The 12,127-nt window shown below is 41.6% G+C and overlaps 1 protein-coding gene across 1 annotated transcript in view; it reads right to left on the bottom strand.

The window, feature by feature from the left end:
• TUBGCP3 (tubulin gamma complex component 3) overlaps nucleotides 1-12,127 on the bottom strand; it is a 56,163-nt gene that overhangs the window by 9,402 nt on the left and 34,634 nt on the right. Inside the window, exons 13-17 of the mRNA XM_083437734.1 lie at nucleotides 11,971-12,079; nucleotides 9,710-9,899; nucleotides 5,804-5,939; nucleotides 4,010-4,078; nucleotides 1,037-1,172 (exon numbers count right to left, since the gene is read on the bottom strand). Coding sequence (XP_083293860.1) covers nucleotides 1,037-1,172; nucleotides 4,010-4,078; nucleotides 5,804-5,939; nucleotides 9,710-9,899; nucleotides 11,971-12,079 — 640 coding nt within the window. The remainder of the gene's footprint in view (nucleotides 1-1,036; nucleotides 1,173-4,009; nucleotides 4,079-5,803; nucleotides 5,940-9,709; nucleotides 9,900-11,970; nucleotides 12,080-12,127) is intronic.

Here is a 12,127-nt window from a genome sequence, read left to right as displayed (position 1 = left end):
AGCCTAGGACTTGCCGATCAAAAGGTTGGCGGTTCGAATCCCCGCGACGGGGTGAGCTCCCGTTCCTCGGTCCCTGCTCCTGCCAACCTAGCAGTTCAAAAGCACGTCAAAGTGCAAGTAGATAAATAGGTACTGCTCCGGCGGGAAGGTAAACGGCGTTTCCGTGCGCTGCTCTGGTTCTCCAGAAGCGGCTTAGTCATGCTGGCCGCATGACCTGGAAGCTGTACGCCGGCTCCCTCGGCCAATAAAGCGAGATGAGCGCCACAACCCCAGGTTGTTCACGACTGGACCTAATGGTCAGGGGTCCCTTTGCCTTTTTTCCATGTAATATTATGTGTGTCCATGTAATAAACTTTAGGGTTGTGCACTGGATTTGGACAAATCCCAAATTCTGAGCTGAAGAAAGAAGCCTCAGAGGAATTTTAGGTGTATCGAAGGCAAAAGTGGAATCTGTATGAGGCAGCACAAGCTGAAGTGGCCGATGCTGAAGTGCTTTGTGGAACAATGGCAATCCAGATGAAAAGAGAATTCTGAAAATGTCTGCTAAAAGCTAAAGCAATGTCTCTAATCTCACCACATAAGGAATGATGCCAGGATGGTGTGATGGGGAAAGGGAAACTCTTTACCCAAAAAGCGAATCCCATTTTGTTCTCTCCCTTGCCTATTTATTTATTTACCAAAAGCAATATACTTACTCCAACGAAGACCTCTGAGTGGTTTACATAGAACATAAGCAGCTTACAAAGAACCATCAACTTTTTAGGTGCCTGGAACAAAAGCCCCTGTCCTATTTGTGTGCAATCTGGCAGTTTTATTACCAGGATTACAAAAAAAAACCATGGAAATTATTGTTAATTTAAAACAAACCACCCTAAAAAAAAGAACATCTGCCCTTGCAGGAAACCTTCTGAAATTTGGAGAGACTTCAGCAGTACAAGTAAGTTTCTCTCTCATACAAAGCAACCTATAAAGGAGGTTTGGTCTGAAAACAACTGTTTGTGTAATTTTGCCGTAATACGGTTGGTTACTCCCTTACCTGGCATATTTTTCAGAAGCTTTGCGTTACACATATGTCCTTTCCATATGTCTGTGAGAATATATTCCATCCGTTTTGCCCTCCACAAGAAGTTGAACACCCTCAGATAGTGGCTCATGCACTCACGGGTGAACACCTGCAAATACGATCAACACAGAGGTTTAAAGTGCGTTAAGTGCCTTTAATACTGCTGCTTTACTTGCTTCCAGGGTCTCTGGATAGCTTCGCAGAGCAACCAACTGACACTTGAGGTTGAGTTAAGAGATTTACAGCAAGATTTAAGCAAGGTCCAGTCCATCAAAAGTTACATACTGGCATACAAGGACTTCTGTGTGAACCAATGTGACAAGACAAATACAGAGGTAGAAAAAAGGTGTTGCAGGTTCAATCTCTAATATTACTGGTTAAGTTATCTGTGCAGCATTTAGAGCCTGTGTGGTGAGGTGGTAAGAGTGTTAGACTAGGACCTGGGAGACGAAGCTTCGAATCCGCCACTCAGTCATGAAGTTCACTGAGTGACCTTAGGCCAGTCACCTAACCTACCTACACCAGGTTGATGTGAGCACAAAGTGGGGATATGGAGAACCTTGTATGCCACTTTGAACTTCTTGAAAGAAAGGTGTGATAAAAATGCAAAAATAGAAGAAACGCTTCCATTTGCACAAGGTCAACCCAACTCTGCTTACACATGTTGGTGTGATGGCCTGGGATTCGGACTCGGATGCTGAACCTGAGGGATCCCAGCCTGCACAGGATTCCCCGCCTCCAGAACCAGCCGAGCCGGGGCTGGGGCATGAGCCTGAAGGGTCCTCGCCTGTGCTGGATCCTCAGGTGCAGACATCGGCTGAGTCTGCTCTGGCTCCTGAGGTGATGGAAGACCCATTGCCTGCAGGTGCTCCACTCTCAGCCCCATCAAGGGAAGAGGAGATTGTCTCTGGGTCTGGTAACCCTCCAGCCTCTCCTGAGCTGCAGAGGCTCAGGGCAGAGAGGCGGAGGGAACTAAGTTCCCACAGGAGGAGTGCTCGCCTCCAGGCCAGGAGAGGCGAGTCACCAGAGGATCGGGGCCGCCCTATGCCTCGGGGCAGATAAAAGCCGGCCAGCCCCAGTCCCAAGTTGCGGGAGCAACATTATTGGTTGCTAGTTCCTGCCTGAACCCTGTCCTGTTTTCCTACCTGAGCTCCTGACCCACCCTGGCTCCCTGCTTGCATATCTGTTCCTGACTTCACCCGACTCCGTGCCCTGCAGCCAGCGTCAGCTACTATGGACTGCCTCCACGTTGCACCTTTGACCACGGACCAGACTTGGACCTCGCCTCTCGGGTAACCCACGGGACCACCACAGTTGGAGTCTACGTGTACAGGGGACTGTGCAAACCTTTCATCGTACACACACACAATGGGTACACGGACAGACCACACATGCTGCCACTGTCCGTAGATGCACACAGGGCAGCCATTGTATGACAGCCCCAGGTCTCATTCCAACCCGATGGAGAGAAGGTGAGGAAGAGAGCCATTGAATCTCTCCCCTCCTTGTCTAGAAATAACTCAGGTTTAAAAACTGAACCTGGCCATGGGGTTACTGACGAAAGAATATGGCAGGTGGCTGAGATGCAGCTGTCGGGATCAAGTACAACTAGATCCTCCTTTTGCTTGATCCTTGCTGCCCTAAAATAGCAATGCTTAAAAAAAAATAATACTGAAATGCAACACTCCTCCTTGTGAATGTCACTGCCTCATCTACGATATCTTTTCCCTCTGAAAACACAGGAAATTAAAAAGAAAGGACATGTTAAAATTAGGGAGGTATTTCAGATCTGATCAACTGGGCATTGAATTAATTTTGGAACAGAAAGCAAGAACCACTAAATTTCCTCCCCGCACCTGACCACACAGGAGAAGCTAGGAGCTACACAGCACCAAAGATCTAGGGCACATCCCATGATCCTAACTGGCACAAACTCTTATGTACTGAAACCTAGCGTTCCGAATTATCTTAATGGCTTACCAAAAATGCATGGAAAATTATGGTTGAGAGTATAACTTGCCTAGGACCAATCAATCAGTCCATGGCTAAGGTTATAGGCAGGCCCAAAATTCAAACTACAGGTCTACATTCTGTTTACAGGTTCAAATTCTATTGTTTATATAGTTGCATTAAAGCTTGCTATTTTATATACAACAGCTTTACGGATGTTAGGAATGCCTTCCACCACATTTTTCTTCTTTACCAAAGATGAATTGCTATTTTTTGTTTAAAAAAAGAAGATATCAAACAGTTAACAATATCCTAAATATAAAGAAATTGGTTACACAGCCCTGCAACTACTTACAATCTACAGAGGAAAATCAGAGCATGAAAAAATGGATTAACAAATTAGGAAAGTGAGATATTATCTTCCTTTCACTAAACTATACATACCTTGCTGGTCAAACTCTCACTTCTGACACCTTGTTCAGAAAGCAATGCTATTCTTTACATATAGTAAAAGCATTCTGAACAATAGTGCTGCTATTTTCTCATCTGTTTTAATGAATGCTACACATCAGATTTTATTTAAAGAGTACAAATAGGTTCCCCTAAAATACATCTCACAGTTCTTGCAAATTATCCCAAATTAGTTGCTACAGTTTCAGAATAATGGATGAAAATGAAAATCCATTTATTAAGTACTTTCTAAAAATCTCCGACAGAACAAATGAATTATTTATTTCAAATAATGAAAGTCTTAAAATGTAGCATTTTAACACTCATTAATAATTTAGGAAAATTGAGAGTTTGGCTGTACTCTTAATACAATGGGTACATCCAAGATACCAAGCAGTCTCTTTAATCATGCAATGCTAAAAGTACAAAGGCTATTTTAGTAACAAAGTATTTAAGTGAAGTAAGTGGGGGTGGGGCTGAAAATTGACAAACTGAGATAGATATAGATATAGAGCTAGAGATATAGAAATATACATATATCCTTACTGTTGCAATCGGTCCGTCAACATGATAGTCTAAGCTGAAAACATCCCAACCAGTATCACCAGGAGACACCTTAAAAAGAATTATCAGCGTTTAACCAAATCACATATATTGTTATTTAGCTGTTTTCCAATAGTTATTTAGCTATTAGGAATGACCCTGTTTTACTTTACTCAATCAAAAATGGTTGGGAGGGATTCCCCCCTCCCCATACTTTCTTATTGGGCACAGAATGCAAGTCTGAAATTGGGAGATACCATGTTTATCAGCACACAGGGTATGGGAGGTCCCATAGAAACCCTTTCTAGGAACAGTGGTACCTCGGTTTAAAAACTTAATCCATTCCGGAAGTCCATTTTTAAACCAAAACCGTTTTTAAACTGAGGCATGCTTTCGCTAATGAGGCCTCCCGCCGCCAGTGGCCCTTCCACCGTTTGGATTCTGTTCTTAGACTGAGGTAAAGTTCTCAAACCAGGACACTATTTCCGGTTTTGCGGGGTTTGTAAACCAATACAGTGGACACTCAGGAAGCAAACATGATCCATGCGGGATGCACGTTCACAACCCGCAGCGGTGTGTCTGTGCATGCGCGGGTTGCGATTTAGCGCTTCTGTGCATACACGACCGCCGAAACCCAGAAGTAACCCGTTCCAGTACTTCTGGGTTTCGGCAGTCCGTAACCCGAAAAAACGCAACCTGAAGTGTCTGTAACCCGAGGTATGACTGTAGTTCATAACAGGGCTGTTCTTAAACCAAGGTACCACTGTGTTGTCAATTGTATATCCAGTTCAGCAGGGAGAAGCACACATAAACATGAGAGAGCCATGTCCTCCCTAGGACTAAGTGGGATAGTACAACACCTCATCACATCCTTGAAAGGACTGCATCAGGGTAAGTTCAGTGGCACTATAACCATAATCTAGAATGAAGCACACTTCTGACACCTGAAATAAGGCGGCTTAGGTATGCTGAACCTATACTGATCAGCAGACATTCCACCAGGCTGCAGATGGAAAGACATGAGAGCGAAAGGCCTCTCCATCAGTTTTAATGAAAGAGGGGCTACATTTAAGTTTCTTCTTCAACTGCCATCAGCAGCTATTCCATCAGGCTATGGGCAAGGGACAGACAGGGAACGGCAGGGCCTCTTCATCTGCTTTCTTAATGAGCATCGCCTGACTCCTTCTCTTCTTGAAATCTTTCCATTCTACCTAGTCATTTACAAGAACTCTGTAACAAAGATAAAGTGCCTGAGTTTGCTTTTTCCGTTTCCCCACCACAGCCCCCTTTCCTTTTGTGTCTTTTAGATTGTAAGCCTGAGGGCAGGAACAGTCTTATCACAGACATTTGTAAGAAGTTGTGGGAGCCTTTTTCAGTTGAAGAGCAGGGTTAAAAAAAAATATTTTAAATAAATAAAACAAAACTGGACTGTCGCCTTAATTTTTATAAACACACATAGCTATAAGTGTAATCTATCTATAACCAACAAAAGAGCGCACTGTTGCCATTGTAAACTGCACAGAAAGCCTTGCATTGTGGAGCGGCACTCAAATGCCATAAACAAAACAAACAAACAAACAAATAAATAAATAAAAAACCAAAGCTCCTTTTCAGAGAAATAATAGTTAAGAACTACACTGACAGATGAGAAAATCAGATTTTGTGTGCAAGACAAGACAATGCTATTTTCCAATGCTGACCTCGGATGCTGTTAGCAATTAAAAAAAAATTAAAACAAACCAATATTCTCGTAAAATGCTAAAGTGGTTTTTTGTTGTTGTTGTTGTTTTAAAGTACCTCCAAAAGTCTGACATCCAAGCGTTTGAGGATCTCAGGGTTATCAAACTGTGCATTTGTTGCCCTGACAGCTGTTTCCAGGATTCCTGTCAGATTATGCTGATACAAAGTGGTAGCTGGTCTCGCAAGCTCCGGCCTAAAATAATAAAAGGGAGATAAATGGAAAGATAGATACACAATTTACATAATAGCCCAGTTGTCATCTAGCTGCAGGCGCAATGGACTAACTATGCAATATATTTTGAGCCCACACAATAGTGAACAGATTATCCTTTCCAAACAGTGAGCTATCAAGTGTGTGTGTGTGCGTAATTACGAGTATTTAAGCTGAGAATTTCCACACACAAAAATGACCCTGCACGATATACCTGTGCTCCTATGAGCCAGGGACCAGTATGACATTTTAGCTGCAGCTGCACACCCCTTAGCAACCTTCTCAAACAGAGTCAATTCACACAACTTTTCAGGGCATGGGCAGCTGCTCAGTGCTGGAGCATCTGCCTTCTCAGATTCAATCCTCAGCATTCCGGGCAGGGATGGGAATGCCCCGTCTCAGAAACCCTGGAGAGACACTGCCAGTCCGTGTAGGCAACACTGAGCTAGGTGGACACATGGTCTGACATGGTATATAAAGCATCTTCCTAAGTCGTATGTTCCTATGTTTTCCGGATTCGGAAGAGGTGGGTTGTTAGACTTGCGAGCAACTCTGGAAGACTCCTCACCAGGCCACAATGTCACAACTCACTCAACGCAGCAGTACAGTGGTACCTTGGTAGTCAAACAGCTTGGCTCCCGAACAAATCAGCTCCCAAATGCTGAAAACCCAGGAGTGTTCCGGTTTGCAAACGTTTTTCAGAAGCTGAACATGTGACACGGCTTCCATGGCTTCCGAATGAGCGCAGGAAGTTCCTGCAGCCAATTGGAAGCCGCGCCTTGGTTTTTGAATGGTTTTGGGAGTCAAACGGACTCCCGGAATGGATTAAATTTGAGAACCAAGGTACCACTATACTCATGTCCATCATGGTTTTTCTATTCAGTAATATCCTTTTGGATAGGAGGCAACCAATTTTATTTTATTTTTAAAAAATAGTTTTCTTATTTAAAGAACTTCCCATAATCAAGCTGACAGGGTTTTGTGCAAATGCGGATAAGTAAATTTGGGGTGGGGAAAGAAGAAGGTTAAGCTTGAGGGAGCATTGATAGGAAAGTGGCTTTAGTTTCAGAACAACCGCCTCTGTCTGAATATTTGAGAAACAGCCACTGTTTAGACCAAAAACTGCAGTAACGATGTCAAGATTTGGTCAACCCTAAGTTCTAAAAGCATTTCAAAAGAGTAATAAAATGAAAGCAGAATCTCTCCAAATTCTAACAAGTAACTTGGGCATTTCAGTTTAAATTCTATCACCAAAGAAAACGGAGGGTTCTAAGCTAATGTTCTCGATAAACTTGAAACAGTAAATTTAAAATTCCACGTCAAAAGATATTTCTTTGCACTAAAACATGCCCCTTCGCTGCTTGACGCACCAAAGCGTACTGATTTCACGTCTCATCATTATGCTGCTGCACTTTAGTGCAGAGATGCTACATCAATTCAGCTCTTGGACAAACAGACATCTCTTTGATGTCTGGCAAGTAAATGGACTCTTTTGTAATGAAAAATCAGCATTATGGTGGGGGAAAGGAATGCGACGACATGCAGGAAGCCTGCCTTTATACTTTAAAAACCCCATCCTAAGGGAAAGCCCAATATGCTTTTAAAAAATACTGGCACCAAGGGAGGCAGATGTGGGGGTTTGATGTTAAATACAGGATCTAAGTTTAAAAGCTGTAGATTTAAGTGCACATTTAAGATGAATATATTTTGATATGTTCATCAAAGGTCAGTCTTCACTTTCTGCTGATCAGAATGTTATTCAGTGGCAGCAGCTACTGAATAGTTAAAGCCCAAGCAAATCTGAATTTAGGTCCCTAGTACTTCTAGATTAGCCTATAGGTGGAATGAGACAAAGAGAACTGGAAAAGCCTGAAGGTTGGGGATTGTACAATAATGCAAAGTACCAACTTTAAGTTATAAGTCTATGGCTTCGCTACTGTTTCTCCAGAACAGTGGGCGCAACCCATTACCTCTCCAACAAACAGGCCAGCACACACAAAATGAGATACCCACTGGTAGTCTTGAGCCCTGCCCTTCATCGGCCTTAGCCTATTCTACAGATAAACTCTGTTTGTGGGGTTGGGGAGGGACACCGCAACTGTGACACAACATCAATTAAACGTATGCACACAAGACTCTAAAAATGCAACTGGAGTTGAACACTATGCACACATTCAACCAACAGATGGGAGGTCAGGCACATAGGAGATGCAAGTCGGAGATGCTGTTGCCATGCTCATACACAATGAACACAAAAACTAGAATGACTGCTCTGCAAAGAGCAAAAATATTTCCAGCAATCGCAGAATTGTAGAGATGGATTGCAGGAAAGTTTTGCCCAGTGTGGGGTTCAAACCCACGGCCCTGATATTAATAGTCTAATGCTCTACTGACTGAGCTATCTCCCTTGTGTGTATTTAGTCACCTGCACATTGAAATAACTGAAAAACTGAAAGGATTTGTGTTGTTATAAAAATGATGGTAATCCTAAATAAGATAGGACACAATAGAAAGGGAAATGGGAGAAGGAGATAAGAGCAGAACCCCTCCCAGCCCTTAAAAAGTTGTAATATGCTGCCAACTATGTCTGAGGCTAAGTAAGTCAAGTAATAGATTACACCTGTTCTCCACCCTCATGTATGTGTGCGTAAAAGTCTTGTTGCATAATGTTTACAGTCATTAAATTTGGGGCCATTAAGCATGGACATGGTTTACGAACAGATTATACATTTAATGAACTGGTTCATATGTCATGGTAAACTAAGTAGAAATAAGCCATGGCTTATAGTGAATAATAAGGGTGTCCTTGCATGCTACTCAATTGCTCCTTAACAGTCAAGCAGTCCTCAGTCAAAAACCGTCAATCATTTAAGAGGAAGAATTGAGCAGCGTACAACAGGACACTGCTCACTCATGGCAAGCCATGGTTTGTTTCTCACGGTGGCTCAATGTGACATGGGAACCAGCCCAATATCATATGTAGAATTCAAGATTATAGGTTGCACCCAACAGCTATTCCATTAGTGCAAGGACTTTTGCTTGTGCAATGGAACTTCCCCAACCTCTCCCCCATGCACCCCCAAACCCCAACCACCCAGAGCAGATTTGGGTGTGAAGGGAGAAGAGAGGGAGGGGAAGTCCCCTTGGAATGGCTTTGTTGGACACAACACTAGCAATACCATTTATTTGTGGAAGAGCAGTGTTTTTCAACATCTGGCAATTCTGTTCCACTTAGAACCTGAAAGAACCAAGTATTACCCAATATAAAAGCTAAAGCATTGCTTTGTTAATACTATACAGTGGTGCCCCGCAAGACGAAATTAATTCGTTCTGCGAGTTTTTTCGTTCTACAAGTTTTTTCGTCTTGCGAAGCACCAATGTGTATTGACGGTTTCCCATAGGAATGCATTGGCGGTTTAAAAAAAAAAGGTGCAAGATGTTTCGTCTTGCGAAGCAAGCCCATAGGGAAATCCGTCTTGCAAAGCAGCTCAGAAAACGAAAGACTCTTTCGTTTTGCGAGTTTTTCGTCTTCCGAGGCATTTGTCTTGCGGGGCACCACTGTATACTGAACCTAAAGCAGCATAACACAACACTGAACATATTAATAGAAGCAATAAAGTACATTTGTATTTTAATCATAAGTTTTATTGTTGGGCCAGAGGCTTAACAAAACCCTATTTTGGATTTCAATCAATCTTCTCTTCCAGTACAAACATTTAAATTCAATAACATTACAATCCACATTCACTTACTTAAGCAAGTCCATTAAGTGCCTGATAAAATCTCCTTGACCGAGAAGTAAGTAGCGCCTCATGGCCTGCATGTGCTCCAGTAAATTGTACTTTTTATTGAGAACATCTAGCAAGTATTTGCTAGTCTCAAAATATGCAGCATCTATTTTTCCCTGAAATGCGTTTTCCAAATCCGTGAACATTTCAGCAGCTGTTACAAGAAGAAGAAAATGGTTACCAAGACTGCAGATATGTACTCTATCTATCTATCTATCTATCTATATATTATTATTATTATTATTAAATGAGAGCAGTGTACAATTACTAAATTTCACCTCTGAAAACACATAATTGACTTGAGTTTCTACACATTAGTTCAGTAATACCATGGCTTGCTAGGGAATGGGAAGGGATAGGATACACCTGAATTTTATAGGGTCCTAAATGTAGAATTTTCAGAATGCGTTATCTTCTGAAATAAAATATTCTATCAACACAAAAGCTACAGTAACTACTTCATATTCTTAAACTGTAAGAAACATTTTAGAGGTAGCTTTGCAATACTAATGCTAGTGCACCCTACTCAGATCGTCCCGTCCCCCCAGCTCTTCCTTTTGCCAAGCTGGAAGGAAACAAGCCACAGCAGTGGTTTAGCATTACATGCAAACCAGCACTCATGGTTTGCTTCTCTTCAAACAAACCATAGGGGGAAGCCAAGAACAAAGAGATGGACTAGATGTGCAGCATAATCTAGCCACAAGTAAGTGCCACTGTGCTCAAAGGGGTTTGCTTCCAGGTAAGCTTACAAAAGATTGCAGTCTAAGAAGGTGACCACAACAAAGCAAAATCAGTCATTATCTTTGTGAAAAACATTGCTCTCTTTTTATCAAGCTCGCTTTTAAAAGCTACTAAATTAATGTAATTAAGGCTAGAAAACGTCCACCTAATGGAATATTAAGATCTATGCACTCTCAATTCATTATATAACTCACTATTTCTTAAAGCTAGCTAAAGGGGTATCTGCCCAAGCAGATGTAGAGGTAAAAGAGCAGATCTCATTTGACCACATAGAACTGCACATCTCTATTCGTTGCAAACAGCAAAGCATGACTACAGCTGAACTGAGGCAATAGTTATTACCCGTGCCATCCTGTACCAGTCTATAGAAAAGCCCCATTGATTTCAGTGGGACTTACTTCAGGTGAGAGTGTAGATTGCAGCTTAAATTGGTAAAAATGTAAACACAAAATTATTATTTTCTTTTTTAAAAAAACTAGACACTGCAAAGGAAAGCTGAAGGAATGTTGAAAGAGCAACTGACTTTTTAAAATATACGATTCATTTTAATAAATGCTTATATTTTTCATCAAGTACTGAAGATGTTTATCGGACAAATAAAAATTCTATTCTTAGCAGCTTATCTCAAAGACTTTCTTGAACTAACAAGCAATGTCTGAACAAAAAGACCGACCTACCACTACACCAGAACATTATAAATCATGTGGCTGCATTTAGAAGCAAGGTATAATCAAAGTATGGACACTAAGTTCTGGCCAAGTAGCACTTATCAAATGCCACATTTCTTATAAGCATACCCTAAAATGCTTTAGTGCAAATTAAACAATTAAATGTAAATAAGAAGTTAGGAAGAGATTTGAGGAGACTTACGAAAAAGCAAGATACAAGTTCTTCCTAGAACATGGTATATTTTTCAGATGCCACTTGGTGGAATCTGCATCAAACTGAATTGCCCAGTAGGAGTTATCACATGATTATATTTTAACGGTAACAGTCACAATGCAATGGGGAAGTGGTCATTTGTACTAACAACTTCATATGCCCACATGGAATCATCCTACATGTAGATGTACAATACCAGAAGTGCAAAAAACAGCTCCCCTCAAAGGTGGTACGATGCAATATTGGGGTTTTACAAACAGGTATCACTCTTTTCTCCCATAAGGGCTGCACTTCCTACATACATCCTACAATTATCCAAGGGCTGCCATCCAAGTTGGCAGGATTACGAAAGGTTCTTTCACAGATACCATGTAGACTGCAAGGATAGTGTTTACTCAGTGCATTGGCCAAAGATCTCACCCCACAAAGCTCCCACATTTGAACTTCATATAGTTTCAGGCAGAGATTATTTGCAAAATCAACAAGGTCAGAAACAAGGCTAATGTGGTTCTTCTAGAGTGATGTGTACAAACAAAGCAGGTATTCTGTTATGTGACACTCAAAGTGCATAATGATACAATACTCTTATTCTAATTTCATACCATCTTTTGGAGATTCTGCAGATTTGGCCACAGCTATCATCTTTGATGATGGACTTTGGTCATGACAAACCTGATGCAAGAAGTTTATGGATTTTCCTATTAGGAGAACCTAAATATAAATGCAAGGCATCTTCAGAAGTTATTCTTTAAAGGTTTT

This window comes from Podarcis tiliguerta (assembly GCF_965153285.1).
Source record: "Podarcis tiliguerta genome assembly, chromosome: 4".
In the NCBI taxonomy this organism is placed as follows: Eukaryota; Metazoa; Chordata; class Lepidosauria; order Squamata; family Lacertidae; genus Podarcis; species Podarcis tiliguerta.
Note: the sequence above shows the minus strand (reverse complement) of the source record. Positions and strands in the feature narration are given on the sequence as shown.